Source organism: Pipra filicauda, unplaced genomic scaffold (genome assembly GCF_003945595.2).
Source record: "Pipra filicauda isolate LSUMZ 115617 unplaced genomic scaffold, ASM394559v2 scaffold78_size3787270_pilon, whole genome shotgun sequence".
NCBI lineage: Eukaryota > Metazoa > Chordata > Aves > Passeriformes > Pipridae > Pipra > Pipra filicauda.
Window position 1 is genome coordinate 253,554 of NW_024104964.1, and position 27,660 is coordinate 281,213.

General features: G+C 45.5%; 1 protein-coding gene across 4 annotated transcripts in view; it reads left to right on the forward strand.

Moving 5' to 3' along the window:
* The window catches only part of SMARCD3 (SWI/SNF related, matrix associated, actin dependent regulator of chromatin, subfamily d, member 3), a 72,266-nt gene that overhangs the window by 17,888 nt on the left and 26,718 nt on the right, over nucleotides 1–27,660 (forward strand). For 3 of the 4 annotated variants that reach the window (XM_039389934.1, XM_027730486.2, XM_027730483.2), the window contains 2 exons: nucleotides 18,162–18,379; nucleotides 21,440–21,482. In XM_039389934.1, coding sequence (XP_039245868.1) covers nucleotides 18,162–18,379; nucleotides 21,440–21,482 — 261 coding nt within the window. Of the gene's footprint in view, nucleotides 1–5,612; nucleotides 5,814–18,161; nucleotides 18,380–21,439; nucleotides 21,483–27,660 lie in introns of those variants that run through there. The other variant, XM_027730485.2, reaches the window with a different exon arrangement.

The window sequence follows — 27,660 nt, forward strand, 5'->3', positions numbered from 1 at the left end:
ATTTATGAGACAGTCCATGCCAAGATTGCTCTGTTTTCCTTCTTTGGTTCTGTGCTTTCTCCAGCCTCCTAGTGCTCAGTTCTTATGCAGCTTTGCATATTAATACATCCTTCAGTCTATACTTACTTACTATTGATTTGCTTAAACTATAGGCACTTTTCAAATGATTTTCAGTGAGAATAGGACATAATTCCTAGCATTACTAATATTAATCAAAACGGACTTTAAATTTGTTTTTCCTGACAAACAGGCAGTCCTGTAGGTTTTCTTAAAATACAGAAGGACAAGAGTACTAAAGGCAGTTGCATTTACTTGCAACTAAGTCCATGCAAGGCTAAAGAATGATTTTTAAAAGAGAAAATAACAGCACAAGGAGCATGTGCATGGTATGAAAAAGCATCCTAAGTTTATTAACCTACTCTTTCTTAGATAACTAATTTTCTACACAAAGGAATTAATGTCTTAGTTGTGTAGACTTGGGTGAAGCCTTTGATACAGTGCTATCTGAAAATCTGGCTGAGACTCAGAAGAGAGGTAGTAGCAGAACTGCAGCATAGGTACAGAGCTCAGTAAAGAAGACACAAAAGACATTGCAGTTTCTTCAGGATCTGCCTTGGAATTGATGTAATTTAATATTTTCAGTAATGCCCACAGCACAAAAATAGGCAGTCTAATAACTAAATTTGCTGCTGATGCAAAATAGATAGTTATAGTTACATGGGGAGAACCACTTGACTCTCAACTGCACAAACAGAAAGCAGCTGCTATCTGGTGGTTGGGGTCCTGTCCCAGGAGTCAGCACTGTACCCAAGACGTGGCAGTGATTAGGAAGGAAGAACAGCCCAGTACATCAGTCCGTGCGTAGGAGAATGCGAGGTTGTCACTGCCAGGATGCTGTGGAAGGCAGCTGTGGGCCTAGAGAGGCTTGGAAGATTTCTGCTGGTGAGAGAACTGTTAATGCCACACAAGGATGTGGCCTGGAGACTGGAGGTGCAGTTCTGTCTGCTCTCATTCTAGCCAGGTTAACTGGGACTGACAGGAAAAAGGCTGATGGAATGATGAGAAATGGGCACTCAATTTTAAGAGAACAAATAACAGTTTCACTTGTTTAGTCTGACAAAAGGAGTCGTTGAGTGTGGGTGTGACTGCTGTGTAGAAATGCTTCAAAGCATAAACATCAGACAAAAAATTAACCATTAAGGATAATGTTGGTAAAATAATAAATGGAAATAGCTACATATACAAAACTCAAGAATTCATAGCAGCTGTCCCCTATGAAATTAAAGTGCTGTGCAATAAATTTATGTCAGAAAGGGTTATATGTGACATGGTTGCTATTGATTATACATAGAATCAGAGAATCCTAGAATGGTTTGGTTTGGAAGGGACCTTAAAGACCATCCAGTAGATAGGTTGCTCCAAGCCTTGTCCAGCCAAGATTTGAATACTTCCAGGGATAGGGCAGCCACAGCTTTTCTGGGCAGCCTGTGCCAGGGGATCACCACCCTCACAGGGAAGAACCAGCAGTTCCCAGCTGCTGACCCAGCGGTTCCCTCAGCTGTTTCCTGTCAGTGAATGACAGCAGGTGAATCCTTTATGATGCTCTTACAAACATACCCCAAAGTCATCGTTCTAACCATCAAATACAGGGAAGATACTTACTTTTTGGACTAGGGGCAGTTGGTTTGGAGGTAGTTGTTGATAGGTGTTTTCTCTGCTCCACCAGGATTTCCCACCAAGAATTCCTCTATTTCCTTCACTTTTGAAAAACTGAAATCCATACTGCCAACTCTTCTCCTTGCAGGACCAAAGTCTTCCTACTAACCTCTCACACTCGGCTCTGCCCTGCCCTAGGTCAGCAGATGGGCACTGTGGCCTTGCCTGCAGAGCTCTGGTTCTTTGCTCAGGTGTGTGAACTGTGCATAGCTGTCCCTGCACAGGCTGTGTAAAGGAGGTTTGTTGAGGTAAAGGTAGAATAGGGCTGGACAGCTTACCACGAGGTCATGCAGAATTGTACAGAGCTGGCTAAAATACAAGTATGGTTGATGACATGATAATTCTGATGACTCATTATTTTGCATCCTACAGTATTATCTATATATTTCCATCTCCTGGCATCCCTGCTGTTGCCTTTGATTACTTTTAAAATGGTCAGGAGGTAAATTTGTCATTATCTCTCTACCTCTGCAGCATAATGTTTGGAACCTCTGAAGACTGAGACAAACACTTTTCTTTGCCCTCACTTATTAATTTTTTTGCCTTTATTTCAAGTCTTCTTTCTTTCTCGATGTGTACTGCAAATTGCTTGTGTTATTTCTTCATTGCAGACAGATTTTAGAAACAGTGGAAAGGCCTAACACAGAAAGAAGGGTCTGTGGGACAGTGATGCAAGATCTGGGAGTCCAGGAGAGAGGAAAAAGCCACAGTATAAAAGCTGTATGGCACTTGGGAATGCCCGAAGGATAACTGGTAGCATTCGGCATATGCATATTCCTCATTCTTACATTACCATTACAATCAGATGTGTACTTTTTCCCCCCCCCAAAAATTTAAGGGACCCTTTTTGATCAGTTTAGACTTTTTTGCATGAGATCTGTGAAATCTGTCAAGGGAAACTACTCTGCATAGAAGAAAAAGGCTTATCTTTGTCTTATGAAATTCCATACAGTTTCCATAGGGAAATAAGGCAAAAGGAACTTCTGGAAGTCATCTGGTCCTTTGTCCTGCCCCAACTCAGAATTTACACCACCTACATTACTCTGGACAGATGCTAGTCTAACCCATTCTTGAAAGATCTTTGGCAATGGAGATTCCCATCCTTGCTGGACAAACTATCCCAGAACATCTCTAGTGTCACTGTTGTGCTGTTCCTTCATATCGAACATAAATCTTCATGGGAGAAATTTTAATCCATTATTTCCTGTACTGTGTGTATGGGGAGCAGCTCTTCCCTGTATTTGCAGCACCCTTTTGGATACCTAACGACTGTTGTTTTCTCTTTATTTTTTGGGCCTAACAGTTCTTGTCACTTACTGTTCTCCCCTGAACCATGCTGCTGTTTCCCACATTTCCTCTAATGCACAGAGATGCAAGTGCAAAGGCTGGTCTGGTTGGGACACTGACAATTAATACCACAACAGGATTGCTTTGAAAGAGTTCCTCCGCAATTCTGGCAAAATTTAATTTGCAGCCTCAGGGAAGTGTTGAGCTGGGACAGCTTGTGCCCTAGAGAGCACAAGGGATGCAGGGAAGGAGGAGAGACAAAATGAGGAGAAAAAGAAGAATCTAGAGTATCGTTGACACTGCTTATGCTGCCACCAAGGGGATGAGAGCAGTGGGGCAGCATTCCTGCAGTTCCTGCTCTTCTGTGGGTTTATCTGCTTATTTTGTGTCAGTGTCATATTGATAACTCACATTTATTTTATGATCTATTATAGCCACAGATATTTCTTCGGAAAAAAGACTCTTCAGCCAATTTTCCCCCATCTTCTGTTTAGACAGTTGTTGATTTCTATTCTGATGTGGAACCTTGCACTGTTTCTGATTGAACTGTGGTTTGAAAAAACAGGACATATCTCCAGGTTCTCAGGATTTTAATTTAAATAATCCCTCGTAGCAAACCTGTAACCCCTCCAAACCATATGTTGCTAGGAAATTTAATAAGCATGTTCTCTAGTTGATTATCTGTACTGTCCATGAGCATATTGAGTAATTTTGAACTCAGGAATAAGTGGTCATTCCTTTAGACTAAGCAGAGCCTCAATCTTTGGATATTTTCTGTCTGGTTTCAGCATGTTTTCTGTGCCATATTGCATCAATTCCAAAACTGTTGGGAATATTTTGAGTTTCAGTGAACAGAGCGCTGCTGACTTTAATGAAAACTGGATGAGGGAAACCATGCCTGCTTAAGGAAACCAGCACCTTCATGTACTTCTGTAACTACCCACAGATCAAAAAATTGCAAACAGCTGCAAGTCTGTGTCCCTAAAACAACAACTTGGTTCTTCTCTTTTCTAACCTGACCATTATAGTTTAACAGCCTGAAAAGCCTGAGTAACAGCACAGAAGTAAAACCAAAGCACACACACCCAGCAGACCAGGTGGGCTCCTGGGGCCCCAGGAGGTACTGAGGAAGGATGTCAGCCTTTCTCTGAAATCAGACAGGCTGGGAACATGGCATGAAGTGAGCTGGTAGTGATCAGCTGGTAGTGACCTGCTGGTAGTGACCAGCTGGTGGCATGAACTGACCCCAGTGCTTGCTCAGCCTCCAAGAACCATTGGAGAAACACGAGCCTTGTAGGGAGCCCCATGGCACGGAGATCTTCCAGGCCAGAGATGGCTGGGTACTTGCAGCAGTTGGGGAAGACTTGGGTTGAACCATGAACTTTTTTAAAGAACACTGACAATTATTTCCTACAGTTGTATGAAAAAAAAAGTTGGGAAAATAGAAAAACATTTTAAAATTAAATTATATGCTGTTTCTCTTAACATGGGAGAAGACATTCTTGCACTGTAACCTTTACCCATTTGTGCAAATGCCTGGCACAGTAGTTTTCCTGGACACTATTGTGGAGGGTGGAAGAATCACAGGAAATGGGTTTCATTCTCAGCTAGGTGATGTTGGGCAAGTCACTTCCATCCATTTTTGTACCTTATTTTCCATTTGCAAAACAAAAGAGCTGCTTCTACTGATTTATTTTCTAAAGTACTTGGAGAACTAAAATCACACTAAGTTAGAGCTGAGTTTTTATTACTACATGATTTATTTTTTTTTACTTTTACGCAGTCTATGGCTAAAGCGAGTTTGCCGATCTTTTATTGTAATGTCTGGCCTTGGAATTTGACGTTTCAAGACTGTGTTTATTCGATGCCTGTTAAGAACAACCAGGTAGATTACAATACATATTGTATGGTTGGTGTTCAGCTGAGATTCGTAGCAGATGTCCTCCTGCTCCAGGAAGCAATCAGTGCCTGTCGCCGGAGATGGGGCAGCTGCGGCTCATTGTTGTATCTAGTGCTGAAGAGAAAAATAAGAAAAACCCGCAGCCCAGCGCACGCCCCGGCGGGGGGACAAAGGGCCGGGGCCCCGTGCCTTCGTCCGTCCCGGGAACCGCCCAACCCCGCCCTGTCCTGCACGGCCCCGGCCCGAGCTCCCTGTCCGGCGGCGGCGCGGCCCCAGCCCCGCTCTCGGCCCCGACACGGCCCCGCCGGGCGGTGCTGAGGGTTAAGGCGCCGAAGGGGTTAAGCCGCTCCCGCCCGCGCGTCCCCGCCGGCCCGCGCTGACCTTCACGGGGCCGCGCCGGGCATGCGCGCGCCCGGCGCGGGGCCGCGCTCCGCTGGCCGCGGTCCGGCTCGCCCGGCCCGACCCGGCCCGGCTCGGGGCCAGCGGCCCGGCCCGGCCCCCGCCCGCCCGCCCGCGGCGCGCCCGGGACCGCGGCCGGCGCACGCCCTGCCCGTGCCGGGCGCGCCGTTGCCATTCGGTGCCGATGGTGCTGGCGGCGGAGCGCGGGGGGACGCGAGGGGGGACCGCGCGCCGCGCCGAGCTCGGAGCCGCCGCCGCCCCTTCCCGCGCCGGGCGGGCGGGGCCGTCACGGCGGCTGCCGGCCCGGAGCCGCTGCGGCCCCGCCGTGGTGCCATTTCGCGCGGTGAGGGCCCGCACGGCGCCCCTCGAGCAGGGGAACAGCCGCATCCGCACAGGCCCGGGCCGGTGACTCCCCCGCCCGGACCGCCGGCCAGTGCGGCCTGTGAGGATAATGCACGGCGTCTGCCGGGAGCAGGGAGGGGGCTCACACGATGGGAGCCAGCATTTCTGTGTGAGTCTGGGATCTAAAAAACATAGCCGATGCCGGCCTGACACTGCCTTGCCAGCCGTGCTGGCGTGTAGCATCAGAGTCGTTTAGGTTGGAAAAAAACCCTTCAGATGAGTTAATCCAACATTACTATGTCCACCAGACACATAGCAGTTGGTTCCAGATTACACGTGCCTTTAGTTCAGCTAGAACTGCAGGAATAGTTGTAGCGCTGAATAAGGCCATGTTACTTTGCTTAGCATGTTCCTTCTGAGGGGCTGAGAGGGGGAACAGTGCCCACCCTCCCAGAATTTCTCTGATTCCTATGGGTCTTGCCACACAGCAGCACTTGGATTGGGGTGACCCTAAAAATCAATGGAGCTCGCTGTCTCCATCCCCATGTGCAGAAGGCCATATGATCTTCATGGCTTGCACTTCACTGCTGGACAATGCAGTGTCTTTTCTGTGCTTGTTTTTATTACTGGCTGAGGGCAGAATTTTATTTATTTGTTTCAGATACGACTCTCTTCTGTTTGCAGTCTTGCCAGAAAAGTCACAGCCCCCAGACAAGAGTTTCAAGCAGAGGAAGAGAATAAACCCCTCTTGTAACCTGGCAACATGTCGCCCGTTGCTGTGCTCGGCAGGCCGCGGAGCATCGGCCCCTGCGAGCCGTGGGCACGGGGAGCTGAGAGAGCTGTCGGGAGGCAGAGCGGTGCCCCAGGCCACCACTGCGGGCTCGGCCATCATGGAGGAGCTGCGCTCTGCTCATGGAATGGCCGCCGTGCCGCCAGCGCCGCGCTCGCCCCCGGCCCTCCAGGGCCGCACGGGGGCTGTCTGCTGCTCTCTTCCCCCTTCCCCTGAGCCCGTGGGCTCCGTTCCTAGCAGCTTCCTGGGATGCCACACGCTGCTGTGCAGGGCTTTGTGTGACAATCGGTGAGCTGCTCATGTCTCACGGCAGCTGTGGTGTTAATAGTTTGTCCGTGCCTGTCAGTCACCTGGGGTCTCTCATGGATCTGTCGCAGTGGTACCAGGGCATCCCGAGGGCGGTCACTGGAGAGCGGCGGTGGGCGCGGGAGCGTGGAGGCGAGTCGGGAGCTGTGCCGCCATGCTGCCCCCTGCCCCCTCCCTCCGCCGCTCTCACACTCTTTCTTTCCCTTCGCTCCCACACGCTGTCCCTCCCTGTTCCCAGCTCCTGCCTCCCGCTGCTTCTCTCTCTTGTCCAGAGGGGTTAGTTCTCGTCTCTCATGCTGGAAATGCTGCCAGCAAATGTTTCTGTGTGCTGCCTGCCAGGTCCCTGGGGAAAGGGCCTGGAAATGCAGTGCGGGAGGAGCAGTGGGAGCAAGGGAAAACCATTGTTTCTCACTGCTCGCCTGCTGCATTTTCTAGTGGGAAAACATCTCTGTGAGGTGCTGAGCTCTGTCACTGCTGGAGTTGCCCCCTCCCCCTTCCTCTTGCCCCAGAATTTCCTATCCCCAGCGCAGAGGAGGAGAGGCTGCAGCACCACCATGGAAAAGCTGAGATGTGTTTTCAATTTGCCTCCTGCTTATCTCTGCTGTTTGGACAGAGAGGTTTAAAAAGCTGGATTTTCTGTCCCTGCAGAGTAAACAGACAGAGCCCGGCAGCACAAACTATTTCTGGCTTATCAGTGGAGGAATGCAGCAGCTGAGGCTGAGTGCGAGTGGGCCGTCAGGAAGGCCCTGAAGGGGCCCCCTCCCCACTCCGCGCTATTAGAAGTGTGAGAGCCCAGCAGGACTCAGAGGGGAGAGTTGGAGAAAAAGGCAGAAAAGGGAAAGAAAGAGGAAGAGAGAGAGTGAGAGAGGCTGAGCAGACCCTGATGGCTACAGACGAAGTTACAGGAGGGGCTCGCAAAGCTACGAAAAGCAAACTTTTTGAGTTTCTGGTCCATGGGGTGGTGAGTCGGGAAAGTTAGTGAGCTGGCTGGCTCTGAATAGAGGGATGAGTGGAAACTGGAGGCTCTGTGCTGGGCTGGATCGGCTCCTGCTGTGTGCTCCTGGGGCGCTGGTAGCTGCCTCGCCAGGAGAACACTGGGGTCTGTGGAGCCCCCAGCATAGGCACTGATTCATTGATAATATAGGCTTGTGTCTGGGGGGATGTGTGCTGTGCTTTTTGCTGTGATTCTCCATGAATGGCGAATAGCATGCTTTTAAGTCTGATCATGGTGCAGAATCTGCACTGGATCTAACCCAAATGGGCTTGTAGGACACTTTGTTCTGTAATCAAACTTGTGTTTTGAAAAACAATTCTGATGAAAGCCTGATGAAGCCTTGTGGTGCTGCCTCTGGTTCTTGTCTCCAATCTTGGCTCGTATGTATCCTCTGGCTACTTAACAGGTGACTTTCAGGGGCTTGAAGAGATTAGCTCTGCAGATCTGTAACAGTCTATGGGAACTCACCCACGAGAGAATTTCAGGGTGCCATGCTTAATTAAAGCAATCCTTCATGTCTTTAAAAATGTTCCAGTTTATGTTTAAGAATCAGGTCTTCGATCTCCATTTAAGGGGAAATGCTAACCCTGTTTTGCTGCTATTGGAAACAATGTTCTTTAAATGACTCTTGTGTTTGAGAGCAGTCACCATTTATAACATTTGGATTTTTGGTATTGATACACATTTAACAAACAAGGCTGTTAAAGAGCCCCAAGGAATGCAGATATTGTTTGAATACTGATAGTCCCCCGTGTTTCTCTTTTGAGGAATCTGGCACCTCCTGTGACACCTTTTTGAAGACATCAGGTGGGGGGGCTCTTGTGCAGAGATCATAGAAGTCTGTGGCGCTCAGGGCAGGCTCCCAAGTTGTCTCCGTGATTCAGGCTTACTCCAGCTGTGCGGGATCTTGCGCGTGTCCTGCAGATCCTGGATATGGTGGGACTCGAAAGGCTAAGAACTTTGAGGTGGCATTCTGTGTTGGCGAGAGCCGTGGAGAGGTGATGTGGTGCCAGTGCACAGGACAGCCTGGTGGCTCTTCGGGGCTGATGGAGGGCAGGTGGGAGCAGTGGTTTTGCTGGCGACACGTGGGTTCATCAGGGTGGTCTGGATCAGGATGGCTGTATCTGGGCAGAACCATAGGAAAGTTGTGAGTGTGGCAGATGGGATGGCTTTGCCTTTTCCACAGTTTCTCTTGACATTTGCCCACCAGTGATCTTGTTTAGTGTCAAGAAAAGCAGCAAAAATAGTTATGTGAATCTGCTTATTCCACATCTAGCTGGGCTTCATGTGAAAGCAGCACGGAGGCCTCTTAAGCCTGGGAAATTTTAATTCATAACAGAATGACTATAGCAGAACTCATTTCCATTACTTATTTGGATGCCAGGAAAGTCTGCCTTTTCTGCCATGGGAGTTTTGTTGCTAGTGGCATCTTACTTGAACGTATGTGTTAGCCTGGAATATCTGCATGTGTTTGTCATCTTCCTGCTCCTTGTTGCTGAGGCTTCTTGGCTGTTATTCTGGGGCCTGAACATCTCTTGTATCACCCTCTCTTCCATTCGCATCTCCCTTAATTCTGCTTTGTTGCCTGGTTTGTTCTTTCCTTTAGTTTCTTCCTGATCTCAGGTTCATTTTGATCATAGCACGGGTTGGGGTACTCACTCTTCCATTATTTAAAAAAGATGAAAAAAGCTATAACTTCATTTTATCTCTTCAGGCCTTGTATCCTACCAAATTAGAGAATGTGCCATGCCAGCCAGTACCTTGAGTTTACATAGTGCTGGCTCCTGCATTTAATTACCACCCAAAGTGTGTCAACATCTGAATTAATTCCTTGAAAAATCAAGTTACATAGCAAACTTTAGTGGAATTCCTTGGAGTCAGATTCTGCTCTAATTTCAGGGACCAGTCTTCTCTTCAAATGACTTACTTTTATTCTATCTATGATAACATTATTTAATTTGATTATTGAAAATTATTTTCTTTACCCCCTCAAAAAATCTGGAGAAGCAAATAATGGTAGAATGTTGAGAGAAATATTTTTTTGCTCTGTGGGCACTTAAATGAACAGGGTAATTCTGCAGCATTTCCTAAGGGCAAGTCAGCTTCTGGATTCACTTGATCTTTCTGAAAACATATGTTCCTTTGGTAAGGTCACTTTACCCTTTGCTCTTGTGCACCTGATCCTGCCTTTGTTCTTTTCCATATTGCCAGCTTAGAAGATGTCTTCTTCCTTGTTTGTCCCAGGCAAATAGGATCCCCCTGAACGGTGAAATCTCTTAACAGTTAAAAATCTCAAGTTGGATGCTTCATTCTCCTCCTGCTTGAGTCATTAATAGTTTGTTACACCTCTAGTTAGCACTTGGGCTCTTAAAAAGGTTAAATTTTCTTTCAGTTATTTATTTTTACAGTGCTTTAAAATGTTTTTTACTCCTATTTCATTGCTTTGCACATTGTTTTTGTGGGGAGAGATTTTTTTTTTCCCCAAAGGCTTCATCCTGTATTTTGTTCTTTTTTTTCCTTCTCTATTTCTCTATTTTCCTTTCTCTATTTCTAGCATTTTTATGGATAAATATGGCTTTAATCACCTCATTTATGTTGATTTATCTCTTTATTGATGCGTTTTCTGCTATCCAGTAGTACCTTTCAGGCAGTCTTTATGACATCTCTCTAGGCGTCCAGCTGTTGTCTTATATTTTGTTGACCAGGTTATGAATTTTTCTGCAAGCCATTCCTTTCCTCAGTTTCCTCTATCCCCTAGGCCCTACCATAGGCCTCACTGCTGGCTGAATCCCTTCAATGGATCCTACCTTTGTCTCCCTCCCACCCCCATCTTTTTTTGTTTCTTTCTTTTTTTTTCTTACTCAAACAGGTATCTGCCCGTTTAGCCCTGGCAAGGTCCAGGGTGCAGGTCTTGTCAAAGCTCTTGTCCAGACATCTGTGCTCTTATGACTCGAGTGCAGCCCCCTTCCCTGAGTGCCCTGTGCTGGTGACCTTGCCTGTGTCATCTGCACACAAGACCTGCTGAGAGGTTCGTTTTCTTGTCCTGTTGTTGTGACCTTTTTAATCTGCTTCTGTGTCCTTTTTCGGTTCCCACTTTATCTTCCTTCCAAAGCCAATCTTCTTGCCTTTTATTCACCAGATACCCATGCAAAGGTCTATGTCCCTCTCTTAACTACCGAGTCATAGCTGTATTTACAAGGTACTTGCTGTCAGTTCAAATCACCTTCTTTTTCCCATAGTCATCTTGGTCTTTGTCCTCTGTGCTATGCTTAGGAAGCTCTCTGTGGTAATATAAGTCCTCGTCCATATTTTTTTTTCTGCTAATAGGTGTTATTTCATGGTTCCTGCTAATCTCTACAGTTTAGTATTAGTTACACACCAAGATTGCTAATGCATACAAATCTGTATATAACTGATGTGACTCCTTTGCTTATCCTCAGTCCTCTTGTTTGCTTACCTACCTCTCAAATCTGGTCATAGAATTTCATGGTAAATACAGAAACTATCTTAAATGAAATGGCATTTAATACAGCGAAAGAAGGTTCTCAGAGCATACCAGCATGTAAACAAATATTTAATATAGTGATAAATAACTTGTTGCCAGTGTTAGAACAGACAAAATGACAGGTCTGATGCCCCAAAGATAGGTATGGAATGTCTAATAGATTTATCAGTGATTTGGAAAAGGGGATGAGCGATGAATTTCATAAACAAATTTTGCATCTTCTGATATGTTGCTGGGTTTAAATCAACTGTCACCATTCAGGAGGAAGGCTTGGATGTCCTGCGATCTGCCTTAGTGTGTAGCTAATAGGAAGTCAAGTAAACTGTTAGCCTAATTGGGAAGTGGGGCAGGGAATAATGCAAAAGCAATTGTAAATCCGTGGCGTATACTTACAGGAATGTTTTTCTGATTTTGGTAATCTGTATGACTAACAAGCCAAAAGAATGGGAACTTGGAGGGCAGTAGTAGTGGGAGGCCTCTGAAGACTTCATCAATAAGAGAATAGGATTTTTTTGTTTTATTTATAGTATCTAAGCATAGAAACTGATTATGAAGGTTGTAAAATCTCTGTCACTGGAGATTCTTAGGCACTGGTTAAAGAAGTAAACATCTTTCAAAGAGGATGGAGATACTGGTGATGTTTCTTTGAGACGAGGAAGGACTGGATGACATCAAGGACTTGTAGTTCAGTATATTATAAAAATTATGTTTGTTTTATTAGAATGGGAAGAACTAAAGATATTTTCCCCAAATTGAATGGTGATCTGTTTTAAGTGGGTAAAAGTGACTATTTCTTCCAGCCAGTCACAGATTTGTAGAGATCACTACTGGAAGTAGCGAGGTGAGGAGAGTATGGTGAGGGTGGAAAAAAAGTAGAGCTTTGCTAATGAAAAATATCCCACTAATTTTTATACTGTCATGGATATCGATACTGTCTTGTCAGAGCATAAGTCAGCTGACACTAGAATAACTAGACAAGAGCGTCATGAACTGTTGGTTTTGGACAGTTTGTTCCACTTCCCTACCACAGGGCGGTTCTCTCTGTGAGGGCATCCTCTGGGAATGGGGCCTTGAACAGAGGCACTGGTTTGCCGTGTTGGGGTAAACAAGGAGATGTTTGGGGAGTGTAGGGCAGCCTGGAGAAATCGAGGGACCTTACTGCAGGCAAGGAGTTTGATTGGGAAGGTACTTGCAGGGCACTGTTGGAGTGAAAACCTTGTACAGCATTTAACTGTGTGAGCAAGCTGCTGGTAGAGACTGAAGGTTTGTCCTTTCCTAGCCCTGGACTGATTGCAGGCTGACAAATAGAGAAAAGTTCACATATAATTAAGAAAAGAAAATGATATTAATTCTAGCCAAGGCTTTAATAGAGATCATTGTGATTTTGTGCAATATGGGCTTGTTAAACAAATTTGAGTTGCTGATTAAAAGAACTTGTATTTGCTGATGAATGTAGGTGCACAGACGTAATTGATCTGTGGGATGTGTGAATTGCACTTCTCTTTTTTTAAAAAATAAATACTGTAGGAATAAAAAACCAGTCACACTGGATCATTTAGCTCAGTGTGCCTGGTTGCAGGGAGCATGGAAGGCTGCATGGAAGTACAGGAGCAAGGCAAAACCTCAGTGATTCTTCATACAAATACTCTGTGATTTGCAGCTCAGGAGCTTTCTGACCCAAAGCTGCCCTCTGTGTAGTGCCTTTATATGGATTTTACTTATGGACATTAGTCCAGTGACGTCTTCCTTAACCCATATAAACTTTTAGCATTCAGTGTTTTGTGTCAGGAATTTTTTAGTTTTGCAGCTTATCTTACATAAGGAATTACCTGATCCTGCCAGCTGTTGTCTGATTCTTGTAAGGGAAGAGACAATGAGGTCTTGACCAGCCTCTCCTCTCTCAATGCTCCTCTCTCACGATGCTGCGGAGCTCTGTTGTTCCTCTCCCTCCCAAAGCCCTCCTTTTCACAGAGCCAAGAGGCACATTCTTGTGGTTCCCTTCCATACGTTAGATCACAGCAATGATGTGATCAGGTCTATTAAAGCTGGTGGAACTCAAAGCTGATCTATAGGGTTTGTTCCAAAGAATGTGGTTTTTTTCTTGGTTGCATCCAAATGTTCCACTTGAGGTTGGTGGCTGATTACTCTGAGCTGTGAAGAGACACTCATGAATTAGAAGGATGGTCCCTGACATTTGTCTTGTGTTACAATTCACAGTTCTGTAAATGGGATGTTTTCTAAGTTAAAGACTTTTGGATTGTCGTGAAAGGGGTGGAACCTGGAACACTTGGACTTCTAGGTTGTGAGAGCTTTTGGAAAATGGAGAAAGGTGAATATGGCAGAGAAGCAAGAATTGCAGTACTGAATCTCTAAAAGATTCATAGACATTAAAGAAAAAGGAACTTATGAGGTGACATCTGTAGTTACAGGGGAGGAGAGAAGCCTTGTACAACTTTTATTTCTTGTACTTCTAAGAGTCCATTTTGAAATAACACATCAAATTGGGAAACAATTTGTGCAGCCAGAAACCTGTTGCCATCAGACAATAATTTAAATTTCTTAAGGGTTCCACGTACTTCTAGTGACCCATTCTTGCCTCCAGACAGCATCTGATGTCTCCTCCTGCTTATGTTTATGCCTTCTAGAAGTCATAGAATGATAGAATGGTTTGGGTTGAAAGGGCCCTTAAAGCTCACCCAGTGCCACCCCCTGCCATGGGCAGGGACACCTTCCACCAGCCCAGGTTGCTCCAAGTCCCGTCCAACCTGGCCTTGGGCACTTCCAGGGATGGGGCAGCCACAGCTTCTCTGGGCAACGTGTGCCAGGGCCTCTCTACCCTCTCAGGGAAGAATTCCTTCCCAATATCCCATCTAACCCTGCCCTCTGGCAGTGGGAAGCCATTTCCCACTTGTCCTGTCACTCATGCCCTTGTAAGTAGTCTCTCTCCATGTTTATTGTAGGCTCCCTTTGGTAGCTACTGTAACACCTTGACAAGGTCTGTTGTCTAGCCAAGGTAGCTTCTATTTTTAGTTAAAAAATATGCTGTTTGAATACTTGGTGGTGATTGTTCTCAAGATCTGTCAGTGTCTCTTTAACAAGAATCCAGAGGCTGTTCACCACAAGCCATCAGAGCCTGCAGTGTGGCGCCAAGGTGGATGGAGCCTGTCAGGACAGGACATTGCTGTAGGTGCAGCTCAGCACTCCTCTGCAATGCAGCGACTCCCCACTCTGTTCAATCCCTTTCTGAGGATTTTGTAGGTGTTTTTGATTTTCTTTTCTTGATTTTTTCTGTCCAGGGCAGTGTTTGTGCAGAGTAGTACCTGTAAATGGAATCAATGTAGGTAAAAAGGAAATAGGTCTATGGATAAGAACAGAGATGTGCTGGGGAGAGGAGTCTAGGGTAGATGATTTCCCAGGAAGGAGGATGTGTCAGTGCTGTTTGACACTGCAGCCTTCCCCGTGGATGCTACTTGATTAGGACAGATTCCATCCCTCTGAGGAAGAGGGGAGAAACAGATCCTAACCCATAGACAAATGCACCTCTAAGATCTCTTTCAAAAGCCATAATGATATTGGAATACTCTTTAGTATCAAGACTTCCTTTTTTTTAATGTCAGTATTGTGAAAAATATGACGTATTGTCCATCACTATCTTGACTTGCACATGCATTTGAGAGCAAAATAAACTTTTGGATAAGGTAAGGTACTGCTTCTATGTTCTTCTTTTATAAGAGTTTAGAGAGAGAAAGCATTTCTGTATCTTGAGAGTCTGGTGGGCTTGCAGCAGGGAGGTGGTGTAGTGAGTAATGCTTTATCTCTGGGTGATATCGGAGATAGGAACATGAGAACAGAGGGGAAGAAATGAGGCAGTGGAGGGATGAGATCAAACATGCTTTTGCTGTCTCCTTGTTCTCATGTTTGTCTTTTCTCTACATTTCTCTATTTTGATGCTTTACAAAGGGAACTGAAGAAAGTTCAAAGACGTCAGACCAAGACTGAGAGTAGATTTGGCTTTCTGACTTGGTTCTCCAAGGCTTAAGATATCCTTTAGAGCAGCAGCAAAGTGGGCCTGCAGTTTGATCCATGTGGCCAGTGTCCGTGAGATGGCTGTGCTCAGGATCCGGGCTCTTCTGAAAGACTGTCAGTGGTCCCTGGCTGACTGACGGGCAGCAGCCAGCCCAGTGGTCTGCCCTTTGCTGGAAGAAGGCCACAATGTGTGGCTTGACAGATGACAGAGAGATCTTAAATGCAGACTCAAGAGAGAAGCATTTTCTGGACCATTTCTGTCTGCTGACTCTCCCTGGGTCAGAGGGTGGGGGCGAGTACGTGGGAACGGAGAGCACTGTTCCCTTCCAGCCGCTCTCAGAGCTCCGTGCTCATGGCAGAAGGCGTTTCCAGCGTTGCTCAAAGCTGCAGTTTTGCCTATTTGCTGCCTGCTGCTCTCTCCATGGCCACACCCACCACTGGTTTCTTACATGCACACTTGCTGAATTCACCTGAACTCACCTTCCTGCGCTGGTCACTCTCGTGCCTCAGCCTTGCTTCTCTGTCTGTACCAGTTATAGCCCACATTGGTTCTTTGCTGGTCATGCATTCCCCTCCTTTCTCTGGTTTCCTTTGTAGATACAAGCACAAGGAGGGTCCAAGACGTGATCAGGGATGGCACTGAACTGGAGCTACAGTGGATTTGGGTGGTTGATAGGAGATATAGGTCCAAATTATATTTAAAATTATGTTTTAATATATTTAATAATTAAATATTTAGAAATTATAAAAAGGATGAGATAAAGATGAAATAAACTTTTTATTATTATTATTTAACTTATTAACTGTGCACAAACTATTTTCTTGGTTTATAATGAAGGCCACCTCCAGTGGCTCGCATACCCTCAGGGGTGCAGGCACCCCCCTTTAGAGACCACTAGTATACGGCTCCCAGGTACTTTCTCAGTCTGTAACTGTTGCGCCAGGTATGTCTTCCATGCCATTAGCACCCCTTTGGAAGGGGGTTCCACAGCCTGATAGCCACAGTGGGGCAAACTCACCCCTTCGGTGGTCTGAGAGCCTGACCCCTCTGCTGGTGGCCGGGGTTCACTGATCTGGCAAGGGCAGTGAACAGTCAATCCCCAGCTGCCCTCTCCAGGCCACACCTGATTCTGCAGAGCTCTGGCAAATGCCCCCTTAGATCGCCTTGGATCACCTCTTTCCAGATGGAAAATATACTTACTGTTACTTTTACTTTACTTCCATGGCTGCAGTTCCATACATTAAGAATTTCTGTGCCGTTCCTTATCCTTATTTGAGCTCTGCTCTGCCATCACTGAGCTGCAGGAGCCAGAACTGCACACAGCCTTCACACGTGGGCACACCATGGGCAGTGGCACACTGATACTCTCTGTTCCCCCCATTCTCATTTCTTTTGTTTAATGGCTTTTTTTGACCTCTAGTAAGCAGTGAACCGATATTTTTTTTCTGGAAGTGTCTGTTTAAACAAGATCTTGCTTCTGCTGGGCAACAGTCAGCTCAGGGCCCATTGCTTTCCATGTGATACTTGGATTGTTTTTCCCCATTCACTTCAATATGTATTGAAATACATTTGCATCTTCCTTTTAAGTGTTAAATCTGGCTCATAAAGTCCTTCTGCAGTTCTTTGAAGCTGGCCTTTGTCCCTACTAGTGTGAATAACTTAGCTTTACCAACAAACTTTTTCACTTCCTTGCTTTTTTTTCTTGCCTTTCTTTTTTTTTTTTTTTTTTTTTTGTTTGTTTGTTTGTTTGTTTGTTTTTGTTTTTTTTCCCCAGGTTGTTAAGAATATGCTGAAAAGCAGGAGGCCCAGCAAAATTTTGTGTGTGCCTTCATTTTCAGAACCAATTACTTTTACCTCATTTCTATCCTTTAAACAATTATTTATCCACAATGGATTCCATTGCCTTTTGATTTCCTTAAAAGACTTTGTAGACGGACTTGACTTTCAAAGGCCTTTTGTGTATGGTTATTTTTATTCACATCCTGGTTCAGATGCCTAGAGAGTGTGTGTGTCTGTATTTTTGCGTATATGTAGACATATAATAAACATCTTGGTAATTCTTAGTATGAAACTAAGCTCTTCTCTCTGTTTTAAATTGCATTTCAGAGGTGGTAATTGTTTTACTGATGTTTTTCCTTGATGACTATAAACTTGTAGGATTTAGAATTGGGTTTACTGTGTGTCTTGTGCAACATTAAGCTTGTGATTTGACCCAAAGTGTCTCTCCAGAGCACGCTGAAGTCAACATAAATGTCAGGGCTTTAGAATGCCTACGGGGCCTGCTGACAAACTACCACATCCATTCCATTGTTTTCCTTATTTCAAAGGCTTGATAGGAGACGTGACCTTTTTTAAAGGATTTGTGTCCCGTTATGAACTTACGCTGCTCTCCGTTGTTGGTGAAGGAGAAAGCTCTTAATGGAAAATGTTTAGCGCTGTGTTTCTGTGTTTTGCCTGTGCTGGCTCCTGTCTCCAGCTGCTCAGAGCCGCCTGCTCGGCAGTGCGGAGCCTGCAGTGGGAGCTGAGCAGCTCTGAGCAGCATATGAGCTGCACCACTTTGGGCTGCGCGTCGCTGCCATGGGGCGTTTCCTTTGGGCTGGAAGTAGAGCTTTCAGCTGTAGCGTGGCCTGGATATGTTACTGAACACTGAGTGTTTTCCCAAGCCTAGTATTTTTCATCCCTGTTTCCTGTCTACTTTGTCCCTGAATGCCTCTTTATGACGTCCAGGAAACACCAGTCACAGAGCTCATGTGCTTTGTGTTGCTGCTTAGCGCTTGTCAGGACGATCAAAATGGGGAACCTGCTGGAGCCAGTGTCTCATGATGTGCAAATGTCCTGGCAGCTGGAGAAACAGGGACTAAAGTGGCTCTTCTTTCTGTTTCGCTTTTCCTCCAGCGCCCTGGGATGCCATCAGGAGCTCGAATGCCCCATCAGGGGGCTCCCATGGGTCCTCCAGGCCCCCCGTACGTCGGAAGCCCCTCCGTGCGACCTGGGATGCCCCAGACTGTGATGGAAACAACAAGAAAACGCACTGCACCACAGCAGGTCCAGCAGCAGCAGGTGCAGCAGCAGGTGCAGCAGCAGCAGCAAGCCACCCAGAACCGAGCTAGGAGGTGAGTGTTCCGGGAGGAAAACACGGGAGGACAATCTGAGGAAGAAAAAGCGGTATCTTTTTAGAAGTAGGTAAGACCTTTAAGATCAAATGAGACAGAGTAGAAGATATACGTATTGTCAGGTTTTTAAAGCAGGAAAAACATTGGCAGATTTTACTTTTTACTTTGTTTGTGAATGGTCTTGAACAAACTGACCTTCACTAATGTCTGATTTTGCAGTTACACTGCTTTTACCTTGCAGGTTTGTCGGGCCATGAATTATTTGAGTATATTTAGCCTTTAGAGTTAACGAACAGTTCTCTTCTAATATAGTACAATTATTGTATTATTTGTTACCTGTTCTGTATTGTTGCTCTGATTCTGACTGGCTAACAGAATAGTTTGTAAATGAGACAAGTGGAAAGAATTTTGGTTGGTCATGTGAATACGGGTACTATGGTCACTCAGGAGGGTGGCCATAAAACTTGCAGTTGTCCCAGACATTCGTACATATAAAGTAAAGAAATATGCACAGGAAGTAATTTCATAGAATTAGAGGGATTTTTATAAGGAGTTGTCTTCTTTAAATATGCTTGCTTTGTATGTTGTTGAGTGCATTCTCTCTTAAATAAGTTAGCTAATTTCTTTTTGCAACTCATTAGACCTTAGCAGTCTGGAGTATTATTGAGTGTGGTCCAAACACATGCAGTCACCTAGGTGGGCTGCCTTTTGCAAAATCATTATAGGTGTATGTACAGCTTCAGACAGTGTTCTGGTAGTGTCATGGAATCCAGTTGTAGGTAAAACGACTCTCTAAGCTCAGTGCTTCAGGAGCCCTGCTCTGTCGAGGTTATATGCCTTGGATCAGCAAGCCAGACTTGGGCATACTTGTATCTGGGATGCATCTGGAAAGGACACCAATCTTGAGAGTATTAATACATTATGGTTGAAAAAGATTGAACACAGAAGGATGTGTGTGAGTGCAGCATATGAGCACAAGCGATGGATGTGTGTCTTGGAGGCCTTGCCCAGCACCAGCCAAAATGCATATTCCACAGCACCTCCCAGGATACTGTCCAGGAAACTGCAGAAAATAATGCCCAGCCTTCAGGCACACAGGGTGGATATAAAGTGAAAAATTGCCCCTGCTGGATAATTAAGGTAAACTTTATCGCTAATTAGTTTCCAGGGAGCATTGAAGGACAGTATTTTCTAAAAGTTAATGGCCTAACTCACAGAAGAAAGCAGTTCCCCTCCCCAGTTCTTAACTGCAGTGCTTCTGATTTAGGACCCAGCAGTGATCTCTACTGCCTTGAGCTCAGCTCACACCAATGCTCCCTGGGTACTCAGGAGCATTGTTCCTTCTGCCATGCCTTCCCTCCAGATAACGTGTTGAATGTTTTCCCTTTGTTTGCTTCCACCTCCCTGTCATTTCTCATTCTGTTTTTTTCAGGCACACTTTTCTGGCACCTTGGGTCCAATTCTGGGAGTAATTGAGTTCTATGTCTTCTAGCACGAATGGGCCAAGAAGGTTGTACTTGTCCTTTCTTGGCAGGTTTGATGGAGGCAAAAATCTCATTTCTGTAACAGACTCTTGAAGAAATGGTTGAGCCCCAAGTTGTTTGGGGATGTTGGTTTGTTACTTGCTTTTTAACTGCAAGCCTGTGGGGTTTTGCAGGTTGTTGCATGTCCCGCTCCCTTTGGGAGGCTGGGACTTGCTCAGCCTTTACTTCCAGATTCTGTGAAGTGTTTCAGTGCAGATTTGATTTTGTGGGCTGTGGAAGGTGTTGGAGGTTCACACCGAGTAACGTTCCAGTCCCATTATTCCTACACTTTTAAAAAGGGACATTGTTCACCTATTAAGTTGGATGTAACTGTATAGATGAATTTTCTGCCCCCAAGGAAGGATATAGTTTGAACCTCCAGGCACAAAGAGTTCCTCAGCCTTGGCTTATATGGGGATGGGGAAGACTCTAAGAATCTGGTATTTCAGGCCAGGCTTATTATTAACAAACATAGGAAGAGAGTATGTCACACCAGTGCGTGGAAAGAGCTTTTATGTGGACATGGCTGATGACTGGCTTCCTGTATGAAGACAGCAGGTGCTTTGCTTTCTCTCACTTGTCTATCATAGATGGAGTGATTCATCTCCTGCTTAAGATAAAGGCTTCACAAATTACAGAGGTGAAGAATAAGGCCTGAATTCCCTCTTGGCCCTGTTAGAGAAAGCTGGGTGACAGGTTTGGTGGCCACAAATGGGTCTTAGAATCTGAAGAATTCAAAAGACAGTGTATTTGACAATCTTCGCTACAGTATCATTTCTCAGGCACATACACATTTGTGTGTATGTACAGGAGCACAAGTGTATTTTTCAAAGCATAGATATGGAAATGTGCCTATGTATGGGTATGGAAACAGTGTGTATATACACTGCAGGCACACATACATCTTCCCTCATGTGCGTTCATAAAGATGAACAAATATGGAAACATCAGGCCTCTTACCTTTGCACGTCACTCGTGCAGATCGTTACAGTCAAACAGGTGTAAGTACATAGGGAAGTGTGTGCATGTGTGTGTTTTCATACATCATATGAAATGCACACATATATGTGTGTTTGCCTCAGCACTCGATTTTGGGCATGCTTGAACAAATGTGTGTGGTCTGTTTGAACAAGTTCATGTGCTGTTTGCAGGCACTCAGCCAGATGTGCACACGCACAGGGGTGTCTGTGCACACCACACGAGACTGTCCTGCACACTCATCTGTACCCAGAGGCAGCGTGTGCACATGCACTTGCATACGTTGCCACCCTGCACCACAGAAGGTGCTGTGATCAAAGAACTTGCAGACTTCTTTCCAGGATGCATAACAGACAGCCCTGATTTGTTCTTAGCTAACTGCCTCCCCAGGCTGCTGAGAGAAGGGGTCTGAGGTCCTGGGCATGGGTGAGGCCCTTTTGCTGATGCATGCACAGCTGTGCACCAGCATGTGGAGATGTCAGGATAATTTAGCAGGTGGCCTCGTTACTCCTAGATCTGTCACCATGGTAACGTGTTTTTTTCTTTAAAAAATGTACAGTGCCAAGAGGAGGAAGATGGCTGACAAAATTCTCCCTCAGAGGGTGAGTCGCTTTCATTTCCTATTCCCTTCACAATCAGTTCAGCATCTTAGTGTAATTAGAGGGATTTTAGAAAATTCTTTCACTTTTTGTTTAAAAATCTAATTAAAAAGTAAGTAGGCAGTGGGTGAAAGTCTGGAGAGCCAGGCTGGGGCTGGGCTGGGGGCTGGGAGCGTGGAGCAGCCTGGCCTGCACGGCCTCGCGCCTGGGTTGGCCGAGCCAGCACTGCCGCTTGCTGGAGGGACTGCGGCGCTGGGCCACCAGGCAATGCCTGCGCCGGGGCCCTCAGGTCTCCACCATGCTTTTGATCCATTTTTGGGGCTGCCCAAAACATGGTCCAGAGCACAGCTGTGCCCGAGGGGACAGGCTCGGCCTCAGATCTCTGGCCCAGTAGAGCTGCCAGGTTGTGATTTTTGTGGTTGTGTCCCAGTAGGACTGAAGCGCACCCGTGCAAACAACAAAGTTCAGGGGTCTGTATTGTCTGGAGAGTTACTAATTCTCTTATCTCTGGGGATATGTCTAGCTTTTGGTGTCTGCCTATGCTTGATCCTCAATGCTTAAATCTTCTAATTCCTTTCTAAACACTGAGATTTCTCTCTGCTCCCCTTCTCTTTCATTATTCCCAGACTTTTCCTTTCCTTTACCCTCTTCAGTACGGTTCCCCTAGAACCTGCTTGGTCCCAAAAGGCGAGCTTCCTTAGGCTTCAAAACACACACCCTTGTCACATCCTAGTCCCAGTTTCTTTGGCTGCTGGTGCTGTTTCTGGGCTCAGAATCCCTTGGACAGGTGTGCCCTTTTACTCCACATCTTTTTCAAGCTTACCTCTTCACTGCTCATGTGAGCCCAAACTTACTGACAGGCTCCAGAGTCTCTTGTGTTACTGTTTCACAGGTGCCTTCTACCAGCCACCAGAGGAGGTGAGCCCACTTTGGTACTATTGGTGTCATGTTATTACTTCTTCTCTTGTCATTCCTGCCATCATCTGAAAGCAAAGCCTCTCATAGATCAGCCATGAGATCTCTCATACTGCAGGCTTGAAAGGACGAAGCTACCATTAAACCCAGACCTTTGAACTGCTTGCAGCCTCCCTGGTATTTGATGTTGAAGCCTCATTTCTGCTCTGCTGGGGGTCTGTACTTTCTTATAATGAAAGCTAAGTGTCTTGTACTGTCGGTTTTGTCTGTCCCACACAAACTGTTTTCGCAGACAATGATACATGCTGGATGGTGAGGCTGTCCCTGGAAATATATATCCATTTCAAGGCACTTTTTATTTTATTGTTTTGAATTTTTTGGTTGGCTGGTTGTGGAGGTGTTTTATTTTGTTTGGTTGGGTTTTTGTCTGGCGCCTTCATAAGATGGTCTCATAACAGAGGTAAACAAACTTTTTTGGCAACAGAAGACCAGTGCCTGTATTTGTCAAGTCCATAATAATTCTTTCATAGGTAGAGCCTTATTTTGGTATGTCAGAAATCTCTACAGGTGCTTTCAGAACCATGCTGTCACCAAGTCTTCTTGCCTCTCAGTACCTTTGTTGGTGTCAGCCAATAGTTTTAACTGATGGAGTGATAAGGCAACACAGATTGCTAGAGGTCTGTCTACAGTGGGGTTTTTATCAGTGCAGCTGCAGTGCTGGTGTCAATGATGTGATGCTCTGTCTGGGTTAAGGTTCTCTGTTAGACTGCTAGTCAGTGTGTCAGAAACCCCTTACTCTCACCATCTGTGGGATGGGGAAATCCTGTCCTGTCAAGTGGAGGATTTGCACTGGTTGCTGTGGAATGCATGTGAAACATAGGGTAAAACTTCCAACTTTCTGGAACTACTTCTGCAGTGTTTTCCAGCCAGTCAGCGTCTGTTACCCACAGACTTTTTACAGACTCTTGCTTATGTTTTCTGGGATCTGCACAGGGGAGAGAGGAAGATATTAAATACACTTTACTCTTTAAAACCATCTTTATGTAGTAGTGGAAAAGGAGATGGGTTCTCAGTGTTCCTCGCTTGTGGTAGTGACTCAGGCAGTTGGCACAGATAACCCACAGCTGGATTTCCAAGCTCTCTGGTCAAACCTGTGCCGTAGTGCTGGAGCATATCACTGGTCAGTAGGGTCACTCAACTGCTACAGGTCAGCTATCTGAGAAGGATTTAATTTTGCAGGAATCTAATGGTGTGAAAAATTTAACCCAGAACTATACATAGTATTACAGATTACTAGTATTACCAGTGGTCGTTCTGTGATTGACTCAAAAGTATTTCTGCTTTCTATTATTTGCAACTGATGAATTCCCATATTAGAGCAGGAATTAGACTCTGAGGAACATGATCCTGTGCTTTGTAATGCTATATTTCATCCCATTTCCATTATAGAGTTCTGAGCTTCCTTACCTTCTCTGTACTATCCCCTGCCTTGTGATGGCAGTGCCACCCAAATTTGTCATTATTAAGTTTTGTTAGCATATTTCTCCTTTTGGTACAGGAACTATTAATGAATGCATTTAAATAAAATCAGTTTCAGAAGTGGTCCATGAGGTACTTCCTGCTTAATACTTTTCTCCTATCCCAGTTCTTTACCATATACAGTTCTTGTTGTAATCCCCATTTTTCAGTCTTAAGCAGTGGGTCCCTTTATGACTGTATGTCAAATGCTTTACTTAAATGCAGGTCAGTTGTATCAACTGCGTCTCTTTTGTCTAAAATGCAGTTTTAGTGACCACAAAGACTTGGTTAAGCCCAGGCTGACGTACTGTATGGAAACAAGGCCTAGTATTTTTTATAGTGTATTCAACATTAACTCCGGTTCTGCGCAGCAGGCTGTTTCCCACCCCATTTTCCTCACCTCTGGATCCTTCCCGTGTTCTCATGTCACTGAAACCCTCATTCAGTTTTTGAGCAGTTCACAGGCGTCTTCATTCATAGCTGGGGACCTAAATCCGTGGAGCCGATGGGGCCTTTGTGACCCAAGTCTAGCAGCTGAGCCTCAGTTTTGACCTCAGGCCACAGACTGTCTGTAGGGAAACATGACTGCACCTCAGATTGCTCCTCTTCTTTCTCCAGGCCTTGCCTTCTCATTACTTCTGGTCAGTCTTATTTTCTCTTCATTCGGAATCATTACATTTTTTCCCAGGAACTGTGACTGTGATTCACTGTTCTGTTTCTTCAGCTTCCTTGCCTACCCTTTCTAATGCAAGAATCTAAGCTGAGAACCATTCTGGCTCTAGAGCTGCATGTCTCTGCTTTTCCTGTTTAACTTGCTGAGTGGAGTGCAACTTTGAAACAACAAACTGCTCCTCCTTCGGTGGCATGGCATCTCTCAGTATTGGCCGCTGTTCTTCTCACTGGGGCCCAGATTCCTGTGAGGACTTTTACTCTAGTTGTGCTGACAGGTTTTTGTACAGCTGTCCTCCCCTTTCATCCTCTCTACTTCATTTTCCTTTACACAAATATTTAGTCAACTTCTGCTGCTGCTGTTCGCTGACCACCATGTGGGATTCTCTGCACAGATCCCATGCCATAATAGCTGTCCTGTTCTGGTTTGGTCACTGCATGGCTGCTGTGCACCTCTTTCTCCGTCTGAGCCAACCAGAGGTGAAGAACACCTGGATCTACCATTCACTCATAAGAAAGAAATGGTTGGGAATGTGATAATCAGTGGTAGCCTTGGATGTAGCAACTGTGAAATAATGAAGATCAAGATCTTGCAGGGAATGAGGAAGGAGAATAGCCAAGTACAGACCCTGGACTTCAGACAAGCAGAGTTTGGCTTATTCAGGGAATTGAATAAGTAGGTGTCATGCCTTGGGAAGCAGCTTGGAAGGGCAAAGTGGCCCAGGGCAGCTGGCAGGTCTTTAAGGATGTTTAAGAGCAGCCTGTGTTGAAATGCAGGAAAATGAGCAGATTTATGAGGATCCCAGCACAGGGAACTCACAGTGGTGGTCCCAACATCAAAAGGTAGCGTACGAGGTGGAAGCAGGACAAGCTACAAAGGAGGAGTTTAGAAATGTTGCGTGGATATATAGGGAATGGTACTGGCAAAGTCAAAGCTCAGCTGTAGTTGAGATCTTCAAGGACATCAAGGACAAGAAAAGCTTCTACTATTATGTTAGTAATAAAGGCTAACCAAGGAGAATGTGTGCCCATGCTGAGTGGGCTGGGTGACACAGTGACAACAGAGACAGTAAGTCTGAAGCACTCAAAACCTTCTTTGTCTCAGTCTGCACTAACGATGTCTCCCATACCTTGTGATCAGTGAACACGTCCAAGAGGAGCAGCTGACAGTGGACAGGGTTTGAGCCACGTATTTCTTGAGAAAACCTGATTTGTACAACTCCATGGTACCCAGCAGGCTGCAACTGAGGGAGCTGAGGGAACTGGCCCATGTCCTTGCAAGGCCACTCTCTCACATATAATAGTCTTCTATCCAGGCTGGGACATTTTGGTCTAGATGGTCTGACAACCATCTGGTTTGGTGATGGGGCTTAGAGCGTAGTGGCTAATGGTTGCACTCGCCCAGGAATACAGTGACATCAGAGTACTGCAGGGATCTGTCCTGTGAGCTGGTCAGTCCAGCATCTTTGTCACTGGAGGAGGCAGTGCAGTGCTTGCTTATAAAATCTGCGGATGACACCAAATCACTGGGTGGGGAAACCGGTCAATATGTTTGTGGACCAGCTGGGGGAATGAACCAACAAGAACTTTATGAAATCCAACAACTCTCAAAGATAGAAATTCTATGGTAGCTTAATTCTAAAGGAGCTGCCAAATCTCTATTTATTAGTGATTTTTTTTAAAAAAAAGCAAATTGCTGAAACTGTTTTGTTTGTCCTGCTTAGGCAGTGAAGAATGCAGCTCCAGTTGTTCCTACCTAGGTCCAATTTTATTTATTGGGCTTTTTTCTGAGACCTTGGAGGTGCATGACAATAGGATGAGAGGCAGCAGAAACACACTGCAACATGGGCAGTTGACTCCCTATAAGGGACCGCTTTAAAAAAAACTCCAACAAACATACGCTGGTATCAAAACATGGGAACAGGCTGCCAAAAGATGCTGTGGGATGTCCATCCTTGGAGGTATTCAGAGCCTGGCTGGACAAGGTCCTGAGCAAGCTGATGTGATTTGAACCTGTTTTGTGCAACAGTTGGCCTGCATGACTTGCAGAGGTCCTTTGGATCCAAATGATTTTGCGATTACTGGGGCTTAAACAGTTGTCTACACAAATCATGGCTTTGCCAGATATTCAATGAATCCTTTGTGTGTTTGAGGACTATTCATCAGCATAATTCCAGAGGCTCAAACGGATCGGTCCCAGGATGTGAGCGCCCTTGGTCTTGCCTGCTGTTGGAGGGCACTGTGATGGGGGCTTCCGATATGTCTTGACTAGCAAAGAAGCAGAGACTGCCTTAACACCGGAGACTTGGGGAGATCAAGGAAGGCTGAGCTGCAGATAGACTTCTTTAGTAGCCAGCAGGGCTCCTGTCAGGTCTCCACTTGAAGAAGCTCAAATTCCTTCAGAATTCAGTATCTTACAATGTGACATTTGTGGCAGAACGGTTTATACTCAGTCAGCAGGAAAGGTTTGATAATGTAGTCATGCTAGAGGTCAGTGAGACTGACAGAGACCTATTCCTTAGGTTTGCTGGTATCCATACTTCACCTCAGGATGCAAAGGAAAACCTGAACAACCTCCTCTAGAAAACTGTCTATGGCAAAAATGCACTTTCCAGATTCTCTGTTTTCTGATGGCAGAAGCTGCAGAAATGATTACTGTTTTTTTTCAACAGGCAGGAATCAAGAGCTAATCTGTTTGCAGTAGGAGAATGTTGGAGATCTACTCTGTAATCTGTCCATGTAGTGTTGTGAATGTGGGAGATGGCTTTATCCTGTGCAGAAGTGTAAAATTTCACATCTGTTCCTCCTTACACCTCTGGTCTTGGGTCTGTCAGGGGCAATGAGCACAGAAAACCTCTGTCTCCAGCTTAAGCTCAGATTTTCTATCACCGACTCTGATTTTTTCCTGTCAGTTCCTATCAGTATTCTGTCTGTTCTTTATAGTCTGCATACTTGTATATCAGCTCCTAATAGTTGTATTAAGAGGTCTTTTTATTTTACTGGAGAGTGGCAAGCTTTCTTATGAAGACTCTGAAAAGAAGGAGCATATATTTGATCTTCTGGGAGGAAAAAAAAATAC